Below are 25,530 nucleotides of genomic sequence, written 5' to 3' on the forward strand. Positions count from 1 at the left end.
AGAGCACATAAATAATGCATTTTCCCTCAGAACTATTGGTTCATTCCTATACAATATTCATGCAGAATAATAATAATAATAATTTACTATTTATAGCCCGCCCATCTGGCTGAGTCTCCCCAGTCACTCTGGGTGGCTCCCAATTGAATATTAAAACAATACAGCGTTAAATATTAAAAGCTTCCCTAAACAGGGCTGCCTTCAGATGTCTTTTAAAATTAGGACAGCTGCTTATTTCCTTGAAATCTGATTGAAGGGCGTTCCACAGGGCAGGTGCTGCTACCGAGAAGGCCCTCTGTCTAGTTCCCTGTAACCTTACTTCTCGCAATGAGTGAACCGCCAGAAGGCCCTCGGCGCTGGATCTCAGTGTCTGGGCTGAACGGTGGGGGTGGAAACGCATTAAATTAAACTACTGAGATACCTTTAACTGAGCGAAGCTCAATTAAAAATTGTTTTGGGGCAGGCACTCAACCCTAGAGTGCCTTGGTTGCATAATAAGTGGGAGACAAGGCACTGATTGTAATAAATAAGGTCTTTCTTTGTTACCTTCGCTGTGCCTAGACCACTGTGAAAAAGGGAGTCCTATTGCCAACAAAATGAGGAACAGAACACTTGTAAAAGGAAACCTCCGGGAGCCTCTTGTCCCTGAAGTCTCTTATCTTGGGAAATAACAGATCTGGACATTCCCAGATGTTTCACTCCCACAGCTATAGGTGTTGCCACATCAGATTCTGGGACAGGTGGCAAGTCACCTTTCCGATGTCTGGCTCGAAGCAGGGCTCGTGGCAAGGAGAGAAACGAGGCAAGGCAATGAAAACCTCTGTCTTGCAGCAGTGGTTGCTTGCGTCCCTTCTCAGTTGTGTCTTCATGTTGGGATATGCTGTGAAGGAGCCAGCACCCAAAGGTAAGGGAGGAATGGCTTGAATTTCAAAGAGGTGGTGTGGCTGTGGGGATTGGCACATAGAGCAGGAGGGCTCATCCAGATTGAAGCAGCCACTTTAGCTGAGGTACTGCTGCTCCCAAGTAAGAATGTGGGGAAGCGTTCTGAAGGCAGCCATGAAGGCTCATCCCTTCTGTCTGTGAAATCTGATAAAAACATTCAAGGAGGGTCGGGTACAGTGTGTTTGTGTGCGTTCGCGTGGCTGCAAAAAGAGGCTGGCTATACATTCCTCCACTTCACAGGTACTCCAGAAGATGCGAGAAAACCAGTGCAGTTGGAGAATGTTGCAGCCGCGGCCGCATTTGTCAGTGCAGCTGAGGTGGTTGTCGTTGGATTCTTCCAGGTTTGTTGAGATGACTCTGTGGCTGTGGACTTAAACTAGACAGGCCTTTCATGCTGGGCACTCTAGCACAACCTCCTTACAACCCTGTATTATGTGTAAAAAGGTAAAGGTAAAGGGACCCCTGATCATTAGGTCCAGTTGTGACCGACTCTGGGGTTGCGCGCTCATCTCGCATTATTGGCCGAGGGAGCCGGCGTATAGCTTCCAGGTCATGTGGCCAGCATGACAAAGCCGCTTCTGGCAAACCAGAGCAGCACATGGAAACGCCGTTTACCTTCCCGCTGTAGCGGCTCCTATTTATCTACTTGCATTTTGACATGCTTTCGAACTGCTAGGTTGGCAGGAGCTGGGACCAAGCAACGGGAGCTCACCCCATCACAGGGATTCGAACCGCCGACCTTCTGATCAGCAAGCCCTAGGCTCAGTGGTTTAACCACAGCGCCACCTGGGTCCCATGTATTATGTGTAGGACAGTGTAAAAAAATAGTTGCTCCCATCTATGGTTGTTAAAATTTTGTCAGCATAAGTCGTCAGACTTTTGTGAGCAGTGACAATGTCATCGGAGGACAATATAACACCTTAACGCTGCCTGGTTCAGGAAGGAGAACTGTGGCTGTTGTGTGAGCACACAGTCCAAGTTCCAAAAGCATAAAGGTAAAGGTACCTTTTCTTGGCGTCAGTACTTGACATCTTCTGGCAGCTTCCAGGGCCCAAATGACCTAGTAAGGATCAATGTTTGTCATGGCTCCTCACCAGGCAAGCTACAAGCTACTACTGCTATATCTATCCCCCCCCTCACACACACACTATAGAGCACCTGATATATTGACACTGGAGCATTGTGGGAAATTAAAAATGGCAGTTGTCCAGTGAATGGGAGGAATGTCACTGAAAAACAGGGGTGGCGTTTCCTGTTTTGCCACAACAAGAAGTGCTGCCACTGTTGACCTGCACCACTTGTCCTGCTGCTTCTGCCACTGATTTCTGGTGGGGTTGTGCCAATTGTCCCCGCAAAACAAACCACCACCAAGACTCAAATGTGTACCAATAGAAGGCTCCTTCAAATGGAGGACTGTTTGCTGTAAAGTAGGACAAACAACGATCCTAGCAATAGTTCAGTGGACTTACTAAACATTGTGCTGCACTTCAACAGAACATTGCACTGCTATTGTTAAAAATATCACTGTCTCTATAAATATACTGTACAAATGTGAAGCCAAGTTTTCAAAGGCTTGGAATTTGGTTCGTCCAGCTAAAGCCCAGTTGATTAATCACTGAATACTCAAAAGCACTTTCTTCCTCAGTTTGAACTTACTGATGTGTTTTCATTCCACACTTCTGCTTCCGCTCTAGAACCAGCTGCTCAACAATAATTAAAAAATGATGAAGAGGCCTTTGTTTAATATGAGGTCGCTCAACCCAACTCCTTTTCCCCAACTGAACCACATTAGCTGTAAACTTGGTTTCGATCTCAGTTTTATTTTAAAGGGGCTTTGAGAATTTTAACTTGATTGAAGACAGTTTCAGGAAATAGAGGTTTTAAAGGGCCAACCGTCACTGATACTTGAGATGTAGAAAGGATGCAGAGCAAAATTATCTCAACATATTTGATAAGTTGTGCATTTCCAATCTCCTTTGAGTGCTACAGAGTCTGTCTAAAGATGACAGGAGGGCTGGGATGGAATGGATCAGAAAACAAACAGCTATGTGTGGTTCACTAACACCTTGACATCCTTTTTTGATGGTGGCAGAGAGAGATATTTAATTTGTTTTAATGCCCACTCTTTTAGTACCCATGAAACAGTTTTCGAATCTCAATAAGTACTGTAGATAGAGATTGCTGTATTGGCTCCAAAGGACAGAAAAACAGGTGATATCTCCCAGTGAGGAAGTGCTGTCAAATAACAGTCTCAGGGCCTAAGGTTCAACAGAGCACAAAGGAAAATCAAGCACCCTGCACTATTTAAGGAGCCTCATGGCCTTCATTGCATCTGGTTTATAAATGCAGCCACAGTAGCAGGAATGCATTGCTCATTTTCTTTTAAATACAACAGGTGCCCAGTCTGGAAGGTCATCCAGAATATTCATTTATTGAGGGATGTCCAGTAATCCTTGTCATGGAATACTGACTCATGCAGAATAAGGGCCGTAGAGAAACCTGTTTAGGAAAGTTTTTAATATTCAAAGTTTTATTCTGTTTTTAGTGTTCTGTTGGGAGCCGCCCAGAGTGGCTGGGGAAAGCCAGTCAGATGGGCGGGGTATTATTATTATTACTGTATTATTATTAACCTGCACAGCTACTAGTAGCCGCTAGATGTCAGCATCCTTCACTTAAATTGCAGTGGAAAGCAAAAGCCCTGAAAAAAAATCTGAGGCAGAGATTTCTGCCTACAGAGCTGCTTTCTTAATCTTTATTTAGTCCATTTTCCTGCTCTATTTTTCTCCACTCCCCCCTCCATTAGGGTTTCCAGACTCAATAGAGGACAGGATTTCTGTGCCTTTAATTGCCCTTTAATGTCCCTTTACTTCCAGACTTTTGAGTCTGGAAACCTTAAAGAGAAACCAGCAGACCCTTTGTTTAATTTCCAAGCAAAGGGTCTGCTGGTTTCTTTTTAAGGTTTCCAGACTCAAAAGAGAGCAGGGCAATTAAAGGCACAGAAGTTCTGTCCGCTATTGAGTCTGCCAACCCTACCCTCCATATCCTCCGCCTTTCTCTTTTTCTCTCATTCTACCTCCACTATAGACTAAAATGCCTTTGATAGTGTTATAGGGTAGTGTGGATGACTACTCGCGGGTCCCCCCCAACTTGTGATCCTGTATTTATGAGCATAGAATCTATATACTGTAAGAAGAAACCTGCTGAACCAGCGAAAGCAGTTCCTTTGTTAAGGTGATGGCTTCAGCTGGCCAGTTAAGTACTTCCATTGGCATGTCGAAAGAGTGAGCTCTGTTGCTACACAGACCAATAGGCAAGACTTCCCATCTTACCAGGATGCCAGCATGATAGGAAGGAGAGCAATAAGTCAGAGGAGGACGACGACTGGGTGTGAGTTTTTGGCTGATGCTGGGAGTTGGAGACACAGAGGCTTGTCTTGTTCTGTGCTGAACTCAAAGCTGTGGCTTGAGGCATCCATGGAAGCCAATCTCAGGATATGTCCCAGAACTCCTTGACTCTCACCACTCAGAGATTGGGGTGAATGCAAAAATATTTATTCCCTACCCACCCCAAAGGTTCAATGAGACGTGCAGAGTGTCTCCTCATGGATAATTTCCAGCACCTTCCCCAGTTTCCAGGACTCTTTGGGGAAACCCTTCCACTTAAAACTGGGTTTATAAGCGATATAAATTTGTAGCGTAGGATTGTCCTCCTCCCCATTTTTTCTCATTCTCTTTCTTCCCCTCTCCTTTTCAGGATCCAGAGCGACCAGAACTTTCAGAATTCCTTAAAATGGTACAAGATATGCAGGATGTACCATTTGGGCTCTGCACCTCCTCTAATGTTCTTTCCCATTATAACGTCACAACAAACACCATCTCCCTCTTCCGTATGGTAGGTTTTTGCTTTCTGGCTTGTAGTTCTGCTTCTTCCAGCATCTACCATTGGAACTCAGGGCCGACTTAAGCGGTCGGGCGCCCTTCTTCCTGCTGCTGGTGGGCGGGCGCAGCGTGCAGCGTGGTTTCCGTGCGGCTTCGCCGTGCAGCGCCCCCCTGCTGACCCGGCGCCCTGCGCCACCCAGCCTACCCCTAGAGCCGGCCCTGTTGGAACTGGTAGGGTAGAAGGCAGGGAGGCTAACAGTAGGTGGCGCCAGAACCAAGGACAGGCCAAGCCAACTGATTCCAGTCTTTAACCTCTTTACTGAGTTCTACAATGCGGGTGGCGCTGTGGGTTAAACCACAGAGCCTAGGGCTTGCTGATCAGAAGGTTGGCGGTTCGAATACCCGCAATGGGATGAGCTTCCGTTGCTCGGTCCCAGCTCCTGCCAACCTAGCAGTTCGAAAGCACGTCAAAGTGCAAGTAGATAAATAGGTACTGCTACAGCGGGAAGGTAAACGGCATTTCCGTGCGCTGCTCTGGTTCTACAAGATGACTACAGTGGCTGCCTCGAGTCTGTTCTCATTTGTACTGGGCAGCACCAAGTTGATGGCTGATAATCAGAGAATGACAAGGTGCAGGGCAGTCTTTAAGCATTTCCAAATGCAGCCACATTTAGCCATAGTCTGCCAAGGTCTAAGACAGGGGTCCCCAAACTACAGCCCCCGGGCCGGATGCGGCCCAATCGGCCTTCCAATCCGGCCCGCGACGACTCCCGCCGCCCGCTGCCGCCGCCCGCTCTCACGGCGCGCGGCGCAGCGACGATCTAAAAAATCGGCAAAAAATCGCCGAAAATCCTTTGTGCGCATGCGTATGGGCCTCTCCCGACCCGGAAGAGGTCATTTCTGGTGCACTTCCGGGTCGGGGGAGGCCCATACGCATGCGCACAAGCGATTTTTGGCGATTTTTTCCCGCCCGTGTGCGTGTGCGCATGCGCACGGGCGCGCACTCCCCCGCCCTCCGGCCCGCTGCGCGCGCACTCCCCTACCCTCCGGCCCACCGCGCGGTCGGCGCGGCGGGCACCGGCCCGCCGCGCAGAAAGTCTGGGGACCCCTGGTCTAAGAGGTTTTATCCCTTTACTGCTAGAGTGAAAATGTTTTGACATCGTTTTTATATTGTTGTAAACCACTAAACCACTGTGATGATCGAGGGACACGGGTGGCGCTGTGGGTTAAACCACAGAGCCTAGGGCTTGCCGATCAGAAGGTCGGTGGTTCGAATCCCTGCCACGGGGTGAGCTCCCGTTGCTCGGTCCCAGCTCCTGCCAACCTAGCAGTTTGAAAGCATGTCAAAGTGCAAGTACCTGTAGATAAATAGGTACCGCTCTGGCGGGAAGGTAAACGGTGTTTCCGTGCGCTGCTCTGGTTCGCCAGAAGCGGCTTTGTCATGCTGGCCACATGACCTGGAAGCTGTATGCCGGCTCCCTCAGCCAATAACGCGAGATGAGCGCCACAGCCCTAGACTCAGTCATGACTGGACCTAATGGTCAGGGGTCCCTTTACCTTTACAACAAGCAACACTGAGGCAAGGAGGAGAAAGCTGATAAGCAATTCTAACCCCCTGCTTATAAGTAAGAAGGCAGGCATGTGGAGAGTGGCTAAGTCAGACTAACATTGGTGGGGTAGTGCTCTATTCACCCCAATGAAGAAGCCTTCGCTGATCCAGGTGCTGCTGTAACTTGGTGTGTTAACTCGGTTCTTTTCTTCTGACCGTTTTTTGGTAGAAATCAATATTAAACTCAGAAGGAGAGGCTAAGTCTTTCCAACAGCAACAAAAAAGACATGGAATGCGCTAGGTAGGAATGTTGGCCCTTGAAATCTGTACGCTCTACATACAAGGCATGAAGAGAACATACCCCCTCCTCTCTCTCTTTTAAAGGTCAATGGAATATTTTGGAAGGACTTTAGTTCAGCTACAACTTTGCTAAAATGAAGATCAAAGGATTGCAGTCCTGATTAACATATGCCCAGTAACCATAGACTTGTAGACTTTGGCAAGGCACATATGACTGTCTCATTAAAAAAAAATCATGTCAGCTGCCCTGTGGCAATTGCTAGAACCTCTACATAACACTTGACCACTGCCTTGCTGTTCTAAGATTAAACGGTCACATGCATCTGACTTCCCTGTGCAGTGAGATGGTCCAGGGCTGCAGAACTTAAGTTGATTTCTTTGGATCAAGGGATCAGTGGAGCCACATAGTGTGGATACGGGTCACTGGTTTAGGAATCAGAGGCAGAAAATGTAAACAGCTTGTCTATGGACACCCTTACATGGACAAATCAGATCTAAGCAACTTGTTGTGCAAGATAACGGCCCTGTCTGGACACAGCCAATCAGTCTAGACTAGGTTTTTGATGGATACATTTCCCCCTGTTCTCCTATCCTAATTGCTGCTTCAGTCAACTACTAGAATTCTCCCCCCCCCCCCCTGAAAATACCATGGCAATAACTGTTTCAATTATTGCCATGCAAAACCATAAATAAATAAATAAATAAATAAACAAACAAATAAACAAATAAATAAGTAAATTTATTTTTAAGTCATGCTTCAATGGTCCCAATCTCAGCAGGTATAAGTCTATTAGCAAAAAAAAAAACATAAACAAAACCACTCACCAACAAGGGCAGGGCTGCAGATGCAGAACAGTCCAAACAAACCCCAGAAAATCAGTCTTGGAACCAAAGCATGATCCAGAGGCAAGGCAACAGCCCAAGATCAATATCACAGGGAGTTCAGGCGAGATACAACACCGCAAAGGAAATAACAAAGAGCCCAGAGTCCTGTGTTGTTTCCAGCATCTGGAAAGCCCCAAAGGGAAACCTTAGACATGCTGACCTCCTAGACCACATCCTAAGCTCAGCTGCTAATAGTGAAGGTGTTCCAGGCATTGCTTACTTAGAAGGAGACCCCTTACAAGCCACGAGGCAGATCTGGATCTGTAGATACAGGCTTTGTGCTGCCATTCAGCCCCCTAAGCCCTGGACCTTGAGAACCCCAAGTGTTCTTGAGGACTAGATGGTGGCGGCTCCTCCTATGACAGTTCCAATGGTTCTTCAGCCCATTGTTGGTTTCAAGGGACCCTTCCTGCTCCTCCAGACCCCTGGCCAGTGGTGTGTCTTGATTTGTCCTCTGAGAACCCCCTGACTGACACCAGGTCGGGGCTATGCATGAGAGGTAGCCGTAGTGATGAAGACCCTCGGAGGAAACAAGTTAGCTGGTGTGCTCACCTCCCTTCCATCTCTCATGGGGCAGGCTACAGTCTGTGGTGTGTTGCTGTCCCACCGCTATTGAACATATGTTTAAATTGAACCTGCAGGACAAATGAAAGAACAGCATGAAGTGAATCCTGGGCATGATGTCCATTAGGAGAATCAGCTGGATCAGACTAATTAAAATGTACAGGACTTCCTGGAGTAAGCCATTAAGTCTATGGGTGGTGGTGAAGTGAAATAAAATTATGTCCGAATATCTTTTTTTAAAACCCTGCACATAGAAAATGGACATGCTTGTGTAGAGCAGCTTGTGTAGAGAGCTTGTGTGTAGCTTTCTATTGATGGTTAAACTATGGAACTCGCTCCCAATTGGATGGCTTTTAATGAGGATTAGACAAATTCATGGAGGAGACGGCTGTCGAAGGCTTCAAGCCAAGGGCGTACCCACCATACGGCAAGTTAGGGCAGCTGCCCTACTCTAGAAGCAGGGCTGGTGGGCAGAGGCGGAGCACAGCCCGGCGGAGCGCGAGTTCGCCATTCCCGCCGCGCCGCGCCGCGCCGCACCCTCCCTCCAGCTCCCCGGCGCGCCCTCAGGCAAGGCCAAGCGCGGCGGGGAACCAGGGAGCGGGGAACCCACGCTCCTCCTCGCACAGCCTACAGCGTCAGGAGCGCTGCCAAAAGGCTTCCTCCCTGCAACAAGGCGCTGCGGATTTGAGTTCCGCTCTCAGAGCCCGCGCCTCCTTTGCAGCAACGCGGTGAGAGGGCTTCTCCCATCCCACCCACTTCCTTCTCCCCACCCCCCACAAATACGGTACTGGGCACCCGCCCCCCTCTCGAAAGCTGCTCGATCATTGCCTGTGCCTGCCTGCAGTGCCTTCATTTCAAGCGGGCTCAGGGTTTGCAAGGCGACGGTTGTGTGCACAGCGCGCACGGATTCGGAATCGGCCTCGATGAACGCGGCGGGGCTGACTCAACAGATGCACTGCAGGGATGCGCAGGTTCTCCAGCGAGACTGGCGGGATTTCCACCGCCCCCTCCATTATCTCTACGCAGACCTTTTCCTGCCTCCTTCCCCCAAAGCCCCGTATTTCCTTTCCTCCCGGTAGACATCCCCGCTTTTTGCAACGCGGTTGTCAGACCCAAAGCAAAATAATTAAGACGCCGTCGGCAGAACCGCGGCTATCTTTTTGTGAGACATCAATTAGGGATAAAGGGGCAGGTTTGTTCCAAGGGATGCTGCGGTGCGACAATACTTCGATACGTGTCTTGTTACGTAGTAAGAGGTAACCCGTTTGCGATCAGGCTGGCCGCCACACAACCTCCCGCAGCCCATATAATCCTAGCAGAGACCGTTTTCCCAACGGAGTTGCTATATACAGTATATATATGCTGTGCTCTGTCTTTACTCGTCTTGCATTAACATATGTCCTTCTCTACCACACACATCTATTGCAATCCGCAAACCTTAAGCCACCAGCAGATACGCTCATCAAATGTTCTATTTTAAGAACATTTTAAAAGCATCTGTTCCCGCCCACTTTGTTCGCTGTTCCCGCCCACTTTGTGGCCCCTCCCCTTCCGAGCCTTGGCCCCTCCCCTTGCCCCCCCTAGTTTTGATCCTGGGTACGCCCATGCTTCAAGCCATGACTGGAGGCAGCAATGGTTCTGAATACTAGTTGCTGGGGATGCACAGGAGGGAAGAAGACTCTTGTGCTCGATTCCTGCTTGCTGGTTCCCCACAGGCGACTTAACAGTGCGGCCACTGTGAGAGCAAGTTGAGGGACTAGATGGGCCACTGCCCTGATCCAAAAGGTTCTTATGCTGTTGGTGTTTCTTTCAAACAAGTGTTCTCCTTACAAAGCCATTCTGAGCACAGGCTTCACGTGTGGACACTGAGGAGATGCTGGCACATGCTAGCTCATCATGCAACTGGCTTGAACTAATGAAACTTAGGGAGGAAACAGGAAGGCAGGCAGGCCTCAAGTTATCTACCTTACCAACAAACTTGTGTTCTCCTGCTCTGGAGGGTAGGACCCGAATCAATGGATTCAAATTACAAGGAAGGAGATTCCGACTAGACATGTGGAAAAACCTTTCTGACAGTAAGAGCTGTTTGATAGTGGAATGGTTTCCCTCGGGAGGGTGCGGACTCTCCTTCCTTGAAGGTTTTTAAGCAGAGGTTGGATGGCCATCGGTCATGGATGCTTCAGCTGAGATTCCTGCATTTCAGGAGGTTGGGACTAGATGACCCTTGGGGGTCCTTTACAATTCCACGAGTCCACGCAGTTACTTAAGGAGGAATCTGTGAATGGAGAATAGCTTGCTTTTCTGTCTATTGCTGCTGCTGCCCAGTTCTGGTAAAATATTGCAAGTGTTACTGCTTTACTCCCATCAGTACCACACTCTTACTTTTGCTTTATGTTGGCCCTTCATGGCAAGTCCATTTCCACCCTGAACAAATGCCCAAGGCATGAACAGATCAACTAGTGTTACCTTCTAGGCCAGGCATGTCAAACCTGCGGCCCTCCAGATGTTTTGGACTACAATTCCCATCTTCCCCAACCACTGGTCCTGCTAGCTAGGGCTCATGGGAGTTGTAGGCCAAAACATCTGGAGGGCCGCAGGTTTGACATGCCTGTTCTAGGCTCTCTCTCTCTCTCTCTCTCTCTCTCTCTCTCTCCCCATACTCCCCCTGCTATTTGCCTTTCCTGCCACTAGGCCATCCAGGCAGAGTTTTGCTGCTGATTTCTAACTCTCTTCAGCCTTTACCCTCAGCTTTATGCAGTAGGGACTTTCACAAGGGCTAGACAGCAAAATTCAAATCACACCAGTAAATGAGCTGTGGTCAGGAAGGTATCCCACCCCCTCTCTGTGGGAGAGGTGGCAAAGCTAACAATGCTCTTATTTGCTTACTGGCAGAAGCCGGAGAAGGAATGGAGGGGGTGTACAAACACAGCCCCCCCCTGGTAACCTGACATTGCAGTTCATAGCAGTGCACAGGAAATCCTTCAGCTTACTTTGCGTAGGCATAGTGGGAGCAGCTTCCTTGGCTAGGTAGCATCCTGGTTTGTTGTGGTCTTTTGTCAGCCCAGAAGCCACCAGGGAAGGAGGCAGCTTGCTGGGCTGTGTGGGGTGGGGTCTGAATCCTGGGGCAGAGCTAGGGTTGCCAGACTCAATAGAGGACAGGACTGTGCCTTTAATTGCCCTGCTCTCTTTTGAGTCTGGAAACCTTAAAGAGAAACCAGCAGAACCTTTGCTTGGAAATTAAACAAAGGGTCTGCTGGTTTCTCTTTAAGGTTTCCAGACTCAAAAGAGAGCAGGGCAATTCAAGGCACAGAAGTCATGTCCTCTATTGAGTCTGGCAACCCTAGGCAGAGCAGGTTAGCGCTTCCACTGTTGAAGTTAACTTGGCCACTGCATGCATAGATGCTTGCCATATAGAGATGTAGGGGTAGAGTGATGGGTTAGTTGTAGCTTCCAATTTAGTACTGGAAGTTGACTGTGGGTCAGTCCAATCTTTTTCTATATTAGGGAGGCAAGTCTCTATAAACAGCAGCAAGTCTCTAAAAAGCCCTTTATCCCAATTATAATGGTATAATTATAATGGTAACTTTGTTATGCCTTCATCTGGGATTTTAAAATGTTGTGCAAGTTAGAGGCAGCTGGTAACCTATTCGGGACGGAATAGTCTCACCTTCACTCCCAAATTAATGAAGTACAATGAAATGTGGCAAGCTTGTTAGGCTGACTCACCATTAACTTTATATGTAATTTCAACAGGTGTTACGAATGGAAACCAGATTTCACTGGCCTGTTTCCATTGGTCATAACGTTCCTCTTCCAAAGACGCTTAAAAGATCTGTACTATGAGCGAAATAAATAACATCAATTGATTGAGGATCGCCGACAATACACCCTTCTAGATTCATGCTTCTCCTTAATATGAGATAAACAAATAGATGCAGCTAAAATTACACTAGGTTGACAGGGTAGATATACAGCTTTGCCAGTCGTCTCACAATTTTTTTTTGAAGAATTTATATAGTTCCCTCTAAGCCTGCCTTCCCTTGAATAAATTTGGAAGAAGTGAAAAGAGGTGCGGGGAACTGAGGCAGGAGTCCGGAACAAAATATCTGTAGAATTGTGAAAAAATGCATAAGAAAATGAATCTGACTGCAATAAATCAAACAATTATTTCTTCATTCTTTGCAACTTTACTCGGAAGCAAGTCCAGCTGTGTTCAATGAGACTTATTCCCAGAAAAGTTTGGATAGCACTACGGCCTTAAGTTGCAATCCCTCCTCACTTGCCTGGGAGTAAATGTCATTCAGTGCAGAAGGAACTAATTCTGGATAGACATGGCTATTGCACTCCAATCAAATTCATACAAGCAGTTTATGGCTCTGGCCCTGATTCAAAGTCCTACTGCATTCAGTGAGACAAGCCTCATGCATTGTGATAAGACTACCGTAAGAGTCAAACTTCTGCCACGTTTAACCCCCTTAATGGAAGAAAAGACTTAATTTCCCAGGAAACGTAGGTAAAATCTGCCCTGCACTGGAGTTATTTTGATATGTTTACTTTTGCTTCCTGTGCAACCCATTTGCATTTCCTCCCCTGTTCTTTCCAGAGTTCTCTTTGGCATGAGGTGAATTTGCATTTGGTGCCATTTTGATAGTCCCTGTGGTTCAGTGAATGACAAATTCATCTTTCCATTGACTTTTTAAAAACATCCCAACAGCTTCTACTTCCAAAGGGAAAGGCACTCTGCACATGCTCAAAAACACTGTGCCATTATTAAAAACAACAACCACAGACACACATTCCTGGTTCCCTTTATAAATAACTGTTTCTATGCAGGTACCTGTGTTAGAGCCTGTTTTAACACACACACACACCGACCTTTATGCACTTTGCATGTCTTCCAAGAACTTCAGCTTGAGATACCATCAATTTTGCAATTAAAAAAACATGACTCTTGAGCCCTGGCCCAATCTAGTGGGATTGCATGGGTCACACCACCCTGTGTATGTGGGTGTATATATGTTTGTTTGCAGGTATGTCAATAGAAAACACACACGCACATACACACTTATGGTTTTTTTTCTAGAACAGGGGGTAAATGCAAAGCATTAGATTAGACTTGATCAATGTTCTTGCAGTAGTCTGCAGTCTATTCAAACCCCCAATGAAGACGCTTTCCACTGACTCTGGTGGTCCTTGGAACCATCCCAAAGGTTTATGTACTCTGGCTCACTTTAGTTTAGTGCCAGCCTAACACTCTTTACTTTCCACGGAGCTGCTCTTGTTTTCCTTCCAAGCTGGTGAGAGAAGACTCAGCCCTCAGTCCTCTCAGCTGTGGCCTAAAGAGGGCTAGCAATGCCCCAGAGTCAAGAACTAGCTCTAGGGAAAAGCAAAAGAGGACTATGTTGGTAGACCTGTTTCTGGAAATGACAACTCCATTTATGGGGTGTGACAGTATAGGATTTCTATGTGCCATTTCCTAAGTTCCGTATAGTCCATAATTTTCTTTTAAAGAAATAATCACAAGGATTCAGCTTTGCCTTGCTGGGCCCGTACATTAACTGAACACCTTACTATCCTTCTGGGATTTCTTGTTGAGTTTTTGTTTCCTGCCTGCCGGCCTATTAAGAGGTCCATCAAGAAGATAGATCCAGGAAGATGTCAAAGAACCTTTTCCAAAAAACGGTATTTGTGGAGCCTGAATATTTTCTTTTCTTGATCTGCTGGAAAAATTCCTCTATTTATTGGAGAGGATTCTTGCTTGCACAATGTTTCCAGGAAATCCATACATGCCTGTGCCAGTGTTTATTAGGTTTAGAAGTAATGAAGTGAGCAGGCAAATATTTTCAAAAAGGAAAGAGATTTAGGTTGGTTTAAGATCCTTTTTCAGAGGTCCCACAAATGTTTGCTTGCTAATCCCCATATCTCTAATGTCTAGGGTAATTTAATGCAACTGATACCGGCCACATCTGATTTTATTTTTTTAAATGTTTCTATCATACCCTTCAGCTTATGGCAAAAGAGCAAATTAAAAGGTTTATTCGAGGCTCTGGGATAAATCAGTCGGATAGTCCTCATGAAAATCTTAGGCCAAAACATGAACCATACACATGAATGCATACTGTGCATTTGTGGGAGTGGAAAGATAGTGTATTGCTGCCTCACAGCTGGGTTGTGTGGAGATTAACAGTACAGTTGAATATTGTGGGGGGGCACTGAGGTCGTAGAACTTCCATAATCTGGCTAATTTACTGGGCCCAGAGACCCTGTTGGCTTTCCTGCCTCCCAGGACACATGGCATTGATTTTGCAAGTGTTTTAAGGGTCAATGACTGGGGCAGAGTGACAATGGTGAGGCTATTTGCTTCGCTTCAGGTGGATAACAAGCGGCAAGACCTGGAAATCGAAGACAGCAGCGGAATTGATGCCACCAAGCTGAGTCGCTTTGTTCGGATCAATGAACTCCGCTGGGTAACTGAGTACAACCCTATGGTAAGAAAGGACGTCTCTATATCATGCTGGAGTTATATCTAGACATTTGAAGACCGAGTTCACTTTGGAGAGAGCAAACCCGTGAAATTACTGCCCCTTTCTTGACCCGAGAATGAGTTAATTGAATAGTGGCAGTGATGGCCACCAACTCAGGTGGCTTTTAAAGACGAATGGACAAATCCATGGCTATCGATGGCTACTAGCCATGGTTGCTTTGACCTGCCTCCACAGTTGGAGGCAGCAACGGTTCGGAATACCAGTTGCTGGAAACCACAGGAGGGGAGAGGGCTCTTGTGCTCGAATCCTGCTTGCAGGTTTCCTATAGGCATCTGGTTGTCCAATGTGAGAAGAGTATGCAGAACTGGATGGGCCATTGGCCTGATCCAGCAGGCTTTCCTTATGTTCTGATCTCTCTCTCTCCCTAAGCTTTCCTTGCATTTCCTACCTGCTGCTCCTTCAACCTTCCCGTCTTCTGTGAACGGAGAAACCGAGCGGGGAGCTTGATGCAGGGCCTAGAACGCTGGACCTCCCACAATGCTCCAAGTCCCACAGCTCTTGAGCTGGAAGGCTCTTCGAGAAATGCACTCTCTGACCTTTTCTTGTGAATTCTGGAATACACACACACACTTTCCTTCTTTTTATTGACACAGAGCCTCTCTCAACCCCCACCCCCACCCCATCCTGCCAATCTCCCTGTGGGTGGGTGTAGCGCACAGGGAGGCGGCAGGTCAGTTGTAGGGTGTCCACAGGCCCTTGTTTGGTTTGTGGGAGAAGGGTGGGGGGGAAGTGCAAGGGGAAGGAAAAAGTCAGATGACAAATTATCCACCGGCGGAAAACTATGCGAGGAGCCCATTGGCAGTGCCAGATGACTTGAGGCTCTTCACAGAGGGCTAGTGTGTGCAGCTCAGTCAGCCCAGTGATATATGGAGAGTTCCAGGTCTACTTTCCATGTTGTTAGCATCCAGTCTGCTTGGACTTGTGGCTTTCAAACACAGTTCAGATCGGTGTTGAGATGTTTTCCAGGCTTCTGCTATGGTTTTTCTAAATGGGAATGATAGCATCAGAAAGGTATACTTGTGTTTGTGTGTGTGTGTGTGTGTTCTTGGTTGCCATTGCAGTGTTAACACGTCCACAGGATTTTCCATCCTTCACTTCTTAAGGTTTGCAGTCTGACTCAGAGAAGCAGCTTAAGCCAAATGGTGGCATAGCTATATAACGTTTAGACTAAAGACTCACATAAGGTTTTTTTAAATAAAAAAATAGGAAATATAGAATTCCATGGTGATTAAAAAGTATACATGCAGAGTGGTAAAGAAAATACATGGAAATGGAGCAGTGAAGGCTGCGTTCTCGCATGCTGGGAGTAAGTCCTGTTGAACTCAGTTGGGCATCCTTCCAGTTAAAGAGGTAATGGACTGAGCTGAAGATCTTAAAAGCTGTGTTTGACAGGGCAGCCAGCAACCTTAAGGGCAAACACAAAGACATAACATTGATGAACATTAAAAGGACAACTGGGATCTGCAATCTCAAATGTGAACTGTGGAGAATCAACTTTGTCCAATGCAAACGAACAAGCAAACAAACAAGCCCCCCCCCAATATATTCTTGTTCTGTGCTCATATGAGGCCCTACTTTCAATATTGTTTGTGCGTGGTAGCATAGGGGATGCATCTCAAAACAAACAAAATCAGGATCAATCCACCGCTGTTATTGTCTCAAGGTCAATATGCTGTTGCAGAATACACAGCAACCACCACCACCACCACCACCCATCTGGAGAGGACCTTGATTTAAAATATCAAGCTCTTGTCTTTTTAAAAAATATTGACTTCCTTAAAAAATAATGATGTTTAATTGCTTTTATTCTTACAGATTAAACAACAACAGAAATACAACAAAAGGCACTCCCCCCTTTAGGAACTAAATATTTAATTCCACCATCAATTTGGGACCTGGGTTTGTGTTTTTGAGAAAATCTAGAGTTTCCAAATCCTCACCTGAAACAAAAACACATATTCTCTGCCAAGCAACTCTTAAAACACACACACACACACACACACACACACAGAGAGAGAGAGAGAGAGAGAGAGAGAGAGAGAGAGAGAGAGAGAGAGAGAGAGAGAGAGAAGTTTTATTACTGTTTTGAACAATTATAGTAACATAGGAACAAAATATAAATAGGAGAAGTCCAAAATAGGAAAGGAGGATGTTGGTTAACGTGGCTTGACCTTAGAAATTGTTCATTGCCTAATGTATAACAAATGCTTACCAATTGCCTATGCTTCCCCTTTCCGGATGTCAAGCTCAGTATGCAGCCATTGAAGGCTGGGGGTGGGGTGCAGCCAATAGCACAGTCCTGTACTGACTTATTCACCTATTTGTTGTTTGAAGAAGGTGTTGAGAGGCCTCTTCTTTTGCTTGAATTCAGGCATCTATCGGCCTATGTCTGAATCCAGCAGTTCTAAAAATAGCACACCTGTGAATTCTTCTTAATTGTGGGCTGCTGGGTTTTTTGTTTGCCAGTTTAACAAATACAATGTGCAAACACAAAAAGGAAAACAGTTGAGGGTTGATAAATAGATTAATCAGAGCAAAACTGATCGATGTTCTGACAAACCAAGTAACACCGAGCTTACTAACCATCTTAGCTGGCCTTGCTTGACCTTTGCGCAGATTCAACTGCACCACCTCCGTCCAGCTCTACTTGATCCTGAAATGTAAATCACCTCTGCTCTTTGCCTCTCTGCTTTTAATCCGTTGCATTCGCCTCTTTTATTTGGATACAAACTCGAGGGAGCATTGCCATGATTCTGAGGGCAAGCCTTATGTTTTCAGTGTTTTAGGTGTTAGGACTTGGTGCTCCAAGAGTGCCTCAGTACTCACATTCCCTAATCAACATATTTCTTCATCTCTGATATATTGACAGACTGCAGTAGGTCTCTTTAATAGTACCATTCAGACCCACCTTCTCTTGTTCACTGACAAGTCATCCCCAAAGCATGTGGAGATGATGGACAAGTATCGTGAAGCAGCAGTTCTCTTCCAAGGGAAGGTAAGTCTGATGCGACTTGGGGTGCAAGGGTTTTTCTTGGATCCTTCCAGACAGAAGCAGTAATTTATGCTTGGACATGCCACGATCTAAAACGGGGTTGAACAGTGGCGGAGGAATGGGGTGTGTGTGGGGGGTGCGGTCCACACCGGGTGTCATCACTGAGCGGGGGGTGGGTGACAAAATGAGTTTAGCAATAAAAAATTGGGCTTGCGAAACTTTTTAGGAGTGACTTGGTGGCTTAGGTGCCTGCAGGTTCCACGCTGCCTGAAACCACAGTGTGGGTCTTGCCTCTGCCTACTGCCTCTCCCTCAGCCTCCCTACAGCTGAGGGGGAAGCGGCGGAGAGGCTCGCCCGGGCCCCATGGGTGGCTTGCCCTGCCCCTGGCTGCAGGACATGCCCCTGCAGCAGGCACCTGAGTGGCTAGCTATGCCGCTGGGGTTGATATCAGCTGTTGGCATCAACAAGCACTTGCCAAGACTCACTCCCCAGTAGCAGCAGGTGAGCAACATAGCTGCCAAGTCTCCCGTATTCCCTGGGAAATCCCCGTTTTTCCAGCTATTCCTAGCAGAAAAAACATTTTTTTGTTTTTTCCTGGTTTATTCTGGCGTGGTGGCCATTTTGGAACTGGGTGGAGCATGCTCAGAAGCGACTTTTGATGCTGCTCTGCCCAGTTCCAAAATGGCTGCAGTGCGACTTCCGGTCTGCTACTTCCGCCCGGTCCCTTATTTCTCCGACAGCAACTTGGCAGGTATGGTGAGCAATGAAAAGCAGAAAGAACTAACTTCCTCACACTTTGTTCTCCCTGCCCCCCTGCTCAGGAAATAATACCAACTGAGTCAGCAACAGGAGTGGCAACAGGAGATCAGGGCCAAATCTACACTATAACTTTAAAGCACTATTATACCACTTTAACAGTCATGTCTTCTCCCAAAGCATCCTGGGAATTGTAATTCGTTAAGTGTGCCGAGAGTTGTTAGGAAACCTCTCTTCCCCACACAGAATTACAATTCTCAGAGTGGTTTAACAATCAATCCCTCTTCCCAGGGAACTCTGGGAATTGCAGCTCTGTGACGGGAATAGCAATCTCTCTCTTTGCAATTCTCAGTAACCTGAACAAATGACAGTTCCCAGGATGCTTTGGAGGAAGCCAAGACTGTTAAAGTGGTATAAGAGTGCTTTTAATGTCTGGTGTGGATGTAGCCTGGGACAACAGTCATGGAGATAGGAGATTAGAATTGAAAATAACTTTGTGGAATACATGAAAACTCATTGGGGAACTTTGGGTTTAATACTAGTAGTCACTTGCCAAAGTAGAAATGCTATGTATTTCAAAAGACATTTGGGATCCATTTCCTTTGCTGATAGCCAGCTTCCATTTTTATTATATCACATATATTATTATATCACATATATGTCACAGTTCAACTCTGGAAAAGAACTTGGAGTGGCCAGTGGCTGTGGAGTGCTGCTGCTGTTCCATTGGCCACCTCCTGATGTCTCTGAATATTCCATATGCCTGAAGAACTTTCTTCAAATGGCAGCATAACCCTCTCTTGGACTTGCCAGGTGAACTGCGCTGAGGACACTCAGTCAGAATTTCAGAGCTTATAATGTCGTAGTAGAGGTTTCTTTGTTGCTTCTGTTTAAATTACTGACCTAAACACCAGGGGCTTCAGAAACCTGTAGGTGATCTCATGTGAATTCTTTTCCCCAGCTTTTCAGTTCCAAACATCTTCTACACAAATGTTGTTTTAATAGGTGAAAAGACTTCTGAGACATGCAGGATCAAAGGCTGGTGTTTGGGCAGGAGCAGGTCCAACAATCTTTGCCTAAAGTCCATGGCGCTTTTATGCGGAACCCATATTAAAGACAGAGCTTCATAAACTGTCTGGTCCACATAGTCTAGCTAGAATCAAACATGGGGAACACACAGCTTTGAGTCACTCTCCCCATCCCATACCCTCCCCCAAACCATGCTTTCCCATCTATTATTATTATTTGCATACAAAATACAAATGTGGGGAAGCTCAGAGATAGAGCAAATGCTTTGCATGCACAGGGTCCCAGATTCAGTCTCTGGCTTCTCCAGGTAGAGCTGGGAAAAATTCCTGATGGAGATTTAAATAAAGAACAGAATAGGGTGGCACAACACAGAAGCATTTTTCTTTTCTATGTGAGTAAAGGTAGATGGAAAGATATGACTTTGGGATGGGGAGTGATATAGAGCCACTCTAGACTTTTTGTTTTTGCAGATGATACTATCATGAGCACAAATCATAAGGAAGGCAGCATAAAAAGAATGTCTGGAGGGACCCCTAAGGATGGTCATTCCCTACTTTTGATTGCCCAGACTCCACTTCTCAATTGGCCTTGCCTCCCATTCCTCTGTCCCCTCTGCTAATTCAGGTTTGCTATTTTCAGTTACAGGAGGCTGCAATGCTGGCCCATTTTGCTGCCCAAGGCAAAACAGCAACACACACACACACACACACACACACACACACACACACACACACACACCGTTCCTTAAGCCAAGGTGCATAGTACCCAAAGCTGATTCTGACTACAGATACACACAATAGTATTCCTTTCATCATGGTGCTACACAGAAAGGTCTAAACGCCTCTGACCAGACCAGAACCCCCAGTGTTACCTGCCCTCTCTGCTCTTCAGATCTGAAAAGCAGAGAGGATGTGATTTCCTCCACTTCCTGCCACTGGTGAGGTTTGAATCCCCATGTCTAGCCCAGCTCCATGATGTTACTGCTGTGTGTCTGGGTGTCTGATGGGCCACGAAACATGGTTTGGGGGCGAGATCTGGCCCGTAGGCCAACAGTTTGCAAATATAGGTTACTGGAGCTCCTCTGAGCTCTCATAATCTGTGTGATAACATTCATTTGCCTGTGTGAGCATTCTAAAATATCTCTACGCCTTTCCTATTGCCTCCTTGAAGATTCTTTTTATCTCCGTGGACGTCCGTGCAAAGGGCAATGACAGGGTTATGTCTTATTTTCACCTGAAGAAGTCTCAGCTGCCTGCACTGGCTGCATACCACACTCCAGATGAGGAGCAGGAGGTGCTGTCCATGGATGAAGTCTCCCTGGAGACTGTAAGGGGTTTTTGCAATGGTTTCTTACAGAGAAAGGAATTGGTGAGTGCACAGGATGACAACTGGGCTGACCAATCACAGCCTTCTGCTCCATTATCAACCCCACCCCCTGGAAATGTTGTACCCACTTTTCCACTTCAATCTGATGTCTAGTTTTATACCTGACACAGCTGGTAGTGCTTCAGAGCAATGCTTTTGCACCTAAATAATAAACAGAGGACCAAACTAGATGTGATATTAAGTGTATCTTTTTACTTCTTCTTCTTCTTCTTCTTCTTCTTCTTCTTCTTCTTCTTCTTCTTCTTCTTCTTCTTCTTCTTCTTCTTCTTCTTCTAAAAATCAAATATCAGACAATGGGGGACAGAGGGGATTGATGATTATCAAGACAGCCACTGGTGGTGATGGAGGTGTTTAACCCTTTCCTGGAATGCTAAGGTCTCTTATTGGTGCCTATGGAGGATTTCCTTCCAATGCAAATAACAGCTACTAAGGGGCTATTTTCATCAGGGCTACACCTGGGGAGGAAAGGGTTAAACGTACTCATCCCTACCTGGTGAGATTCTGATAACTGTCTGCCTTCCCAGTGCTTGTTTTTAAAATCATGCAGTCTAAATGCAAAGAAGCATTTAAAGGTAAAGGAGCCCCTGACCATCAGGTCCAGTCGTGTCTGACTCTGGGGTTGCGGCGCTCATCTCGCTCTATAGGCCGAGGGAGCCGGCGTTTGTCTGCAGACAGCTTCCGGGTCATGTGGCCAGCATGACAAAGCTGCTTCTGGCGAACCAGAGCAGTGCACGGAAATGCGTTTACCTTCCCGCCGGAGCGATCCCTATTTATCTACTTGCACTTTGACGTGCTTTCGAACTGCTAGGTGGGCAGGAGCTGGGACCAAGCAACGGGAGCTCACCTTCTGATCAGCAAGCCCTAGACTCTGTGGTTTAACCCACAGCGCCACCTGGGTCCCTAAAGATGCATTTAACTCAATAATGCAGATAATTTCTGACATAGCAGGTACTGTGTGCATCCCCATCTGTCAACAGTTCTTTTTTTAAATACAGTTTTATTATTAAGGATTTCTTGATTTACAAAAGTATGTGCAATATCTCTCTCTCGTATTTTCCCCCCATGTATCATTTTTTTCTGAATTATTAGTGGGCTATAGCAGTGCTATTGCATCAGTGATCACCAAGCACAGCCATCCATATCTTCCCCTGAGCCAGTTCAGAGTCACAATATGCGTCCTCTTGGGTGATTGCGAAATATTCTCTATAGCTGCCCTAAGAAAATATGTCCATGTAAAAACCATCTCTGTGCAGCTCAGTCTACCATGGAAGTAGAATAACTTCTCCTTCTGAAAAGCTGTACAGTCTCAAAAGATTTAGAGATCTGTGCTAAAAATAATTTCTTAAATCTGAAATTATAGGATTGGAATGAATTAAGCAAATGGAACAAATGTGAACAATTACATTCAGTTTGTACGTTTTCTCCTCTGGCTAAACAGCTTGACACCCCCCCCCCCCCGAGCAATGGAAATGTTTTATTTTTGTTTTTCTAGGATTTGGGTAAGGAGGTTTGGACTCATGGAAAACTGGAGAATTGTGGTGGAATATGCATGCAACAGTCAGGGCACAGGGACTCCAGATGATGGGGAAAAGTTTGGGAACTGGCAAAAGCAACTCTGCCTCATTTCCTTGAAAGAGGAAACCTTAGGAATTATGGGGCCTGCTGCTGTTGTGGAGACAGAAGAGATCCACTAGGGAATGGATCTTCAGAATATTTTGGTGCCAAGTTTATCTGCACATATTTTTTTCCTCCTAATTCCTGTCTTGCTCTTTAATCTTGATGTGAAGCGAGTCCCCTACCTCCTTGTTCTGCTAAAAATATGAAAAAAATATCACATGAAATATTCATTATATGTATAATATTATAGGGATATGCATTCCAGATTTCCTACAGTAACCAGCACATAACAGGTAAATACAGTGATACAATATAATTTTATACAATTACAACACACACACACACACACACACAACAGAGATTTCCTGCCTTCAGAGGCATAGCTGCCAAGTCTCCCGTTGAAAAAGCCAGGATCAGCAGCGGCGCGGCACTGGAAGTCGCTTCTACACATGTCTGGACATGCGTAGAAGCAACTTTTGGTGCCGGTGCTGCCCAATTTCCGGTGCCCAGACATGGGCAGAGCGGTACCCGAAATCGGTTCTGCGCATGTCCAGACATGCGCAGAAGGAGCCTCCCTGGCAGGTAGGAAACTGGGGGATTTACGGGATTTTTTTCTATTTGGGATAACAGCGGGAAACAGATTAAAATCCGGTGGTTTCCCGCGAAAAACGGGAGACTTGGCAGCTATGTTCAGAGGTCTTGTTTGAGTGATGGGAGGAAAACTAAAATAGTATAAGAGATTAAGGTAAAGGGACCCCTGATCATTAGGTCCAGTCGTGACCGACTCTGGGGTTGCGTGTTCATCTCGCATTATTGGCCGAGGGAGCTGGCGTACAGCTTCCAGGTCATGTGGCCAGCATGACAAAGCCGCTTCTGGCGAACCAGAGCAGCACACAGAAACACCATTTACCTTCCCACTGTAGCGGTACCTATTTATCTACTTGCACTTTGACGTGCTTTCGAACTGCTAGGTTGGCAGGAGCTGGGACCGAGCAACGGGAGCTCACCCCATCGCAGGGATTCAAACCGCCGACCTTCTGATCAGCAAGCCCTAGGCTCTGTGGTTTAACCCACAGCACCACCTGTGTCCCCATATTAATGTGGCTCAGTTGGTAGAGGATGACACTCTTGATCTCGGACTTGTGGGTTTCAGCCCCATGTTGGGCAAGTGATTCCTGCATTGCAGGGGCTTGGACTAGATGGATCTCAGGATAACGCTACAATTCTATGGTTCTATGCATAGTGAGAGACACCAAGTGCTCTTTCGGGATCTCAAGTGTCTCCACTCCCAGTTCATCTTTCCACTAAAAATCATGATCTTGACGTGGTTCCTTTTGTTCTGCTTTATTTCAGAAAGAAAACTCTAAGCCAGGGGATAAGATCTTCAAAGAGGAACTCTGACCCTGTTCCAACAGCCTCCAGCCACAACCTAATTCCTGCTCTAGTTCTGCGCATTCTCTTGTCTTGGGGGGGGGGGATAATCAGCCACAACCAACAGTCACACAACAGAAATGTGCCAGACCATGTCAGCCAAGTTCAATGCTTCCTCAATCCTCCGATAAATGCTCCCATTGGGCAGACCCACACTATACCACACTATACCTCTGGCTTTCACCAGAGAATCCTGGGAACTGTAGGGTTATTTGGGCAAAGTCATGTGCTTTACATGTGCATTGAATATGCTTTAAAGGTATAGTCTGGGTCTGCCCCATTGTCTTTCCTACTTTACCAGATCCATCTTTCCAGTTTTATTCTTTGGTAATTCAAGCTCTGCCCTGTTTTGCAAACAATGAGATTAAGGGCTGCTGAGATCTGCTAGCTTTGGACAGGCTACCAGGTAGTTGGCTCTTGACATGGCAATGCCACCTTAGTGGTGGGTTTATCCTATTTCAGTTTGTTCTGCAATGCTTTCCCTATGCTGCCATATTATTGCTGTCTGAAGGGGTTATAGTGCAACAAAAGTGGAACAAAAATAAAAAAAGAACATTTGTGGTATAATAAATATTCCAACAGGAGGTTACAGGATATGCACAGACTGGGAATAAAGCAATGTGACCAAACTTTTACAGGCACAAACAGTAGTGATAGCTCATGCGTGAGCTCCCCATTAGCACCATGAGCACATATAACCATGAATGTGCAATAAAAGGGTGTCTGAAGAGGGATGTTGCATCACAACTGGTGTGTGTGTGTGTGTGTGTGTGTGTGTGTGTGTGTCTGTCTGTCTGTCTGTCTGTCTGTCTGTCTGTCTGTCTGTCAAGAAAGACCTATGATTAAGGCATGAGACAGCTCCTCTACAGGATCTTGTAAGAGCCACTTGAAGGAAAATCTTACAGCAGTACAGCTTTGAGGCCTAAACCTGGATGTATTTAATTAGTTGGTTGTTTCTTTAAAGCACTCTTTAGCTGAAGCGCCTCCTCGAGCAGCTTTATAAAGATCCCCAAAGAAAACAGGATGGGAAAAAAGCAAGCTCAGCCTCCACGTCTTGAAAGCTACGTTCTTATAACAACCAGCTGGCATGGAAACAGTTCAGAAAGCCAGATGGGATGGCAGCTGTTAGATGAGAGTTGCATTGTGTTGTTTGCCACCCCAAGCAATGTGGAATTCTAGAGGGTTCGGGGCTCGGTTTCCTAGGAAAGAGGGACAGCGGAGACTGTGGTGTCTTTATGATGTATGGTTTATTTACACACATATATAACCTGAGCCTACAATGCAGGGTATCACAGCATTAACACTCCAAGAGGCTCTTGTTTTTCCCATAGTCATAGCCTTGGATTCAAGCAGAAATCAAGCATGGTTCTGTCTCTCTGGTTTCTGCCAGCAGCCTCCTTCCAGCTCTCTCTCACACAAGTGGCTTTTGTCTTTCTCACTACCAGCAAGGTGAGGAAGAAGGGCCCATCCATTTGCCCTCTGACACAGAGAAACTTCGCTTGTCATACTAAGGACTGTACTTACGTAAATAGTAATGAGAATCCTTGGCTAATTCAACAATGAAATCCTACATTAGATTTTAGCCCTTGCTGGACTTAGGATTCCAGCATCACAAGGGATTCTGGCATCATGCAGGCTGACCCCCCCCCCCCCCGC

At 46.3% G+C, this 25,530-nt stretch overlaps 1 protein-coding gene and 1 long non-coding RNA gene across 8 annotated transcripts in view; one reads left to right on the top strand and one right to left on the bottom strand.

Moving 5' to 3' along the window:
- On the top strand, positions 1–25,112 carry ERP27 (endoplasmic reticulum protein 27). 5 transcript variants are annotated; one of them, XM_035126803.3, is made up of 7 exons: positions 1–904; positions 1,183–1,283; positions 4,696–4,833; positions 14,490–14,606; positions 17,533–17,658; positions 20,611–20,808; positions 23,797–25,112. In XM_035126803.3, the coding sequence occupies exons 1-7, from the start codon at positions 691–693 to the stop codon at positions 23,842–23,844; spliced, it is 942 nt and encodes a 313-aa protein (XP_034982694.2). In that variant the 5' UTR covers positions 1–690; the 3' UTR covers positions 23,845–25,112. The 5 variants fall into 5 exon arrangements, with proteins under 5 accessions (XP_034982694.2, XP_034982693.2, XP_034982698.2 ...); XM_035126802.3 differs by lacking the exon at positions 23,797–25,112 and having other exon boundaries at positions 20,611–21,097; XM_035126807.3 differs by lacking the exon at positions 23,797–25,112 and having other exon boundaries at positions 19,079–20,808.
- Positions 15,868–25,530, bottom strand: part of LOC118090733 (uncharacterized) — a 19,751-nt gene continuing 10,088 nt past the window's right edge. For all 3 annotated transcript variants that reach the window (XR_015945853.1, XR_015945858.1, XR_015945855.1), the window contains exon 6: positions 15,868–16,068. This is a non-coding gene — a long non-coding RNA (uncharacterized LOC118090733). The remainder of the gene's footprint in view (positions 16,069–25,530) is intronic.

Source organism: Zootoca vivipara, chromosome 9, assembly GCF_965207765.1.
Source record: "Zootoca vivipara chromosome 9, rZooViv2.hap1.1, whole genome shotgun sequence".
NCBI classification, from domain to species: Eukaryota; Metazoa; Chordata; class Lepidosauria; order Squamata; family Lacertidae; genus Zootoca; species Zootoca vivipara.

Bases quoted from the DNA above. Each gene is read 5' to 3' on its own strand.
- ERP27 (XM_035126802.3), top strand. From the start codon at position 691: ATGTTTCACTCCCACAGCTATAGGTGTTGCCACATCAGATTCTGGGAC. The intron at 4,834-14,489 runs GTAGGTTTTTGC...GCTTCGCTTCAG, and splicing joins CCATCTCCCTCTTCCGTATG to GTGGATAACAAGCGGCAAGA. The intron at 17,659-20,610 runs GTAAGTCTGATG...GCCTCCTTGAAG, and splicing joins CAGTTCTCTTCCAAGGGAAG to ATTCTTTTTATCTCCGTGGA.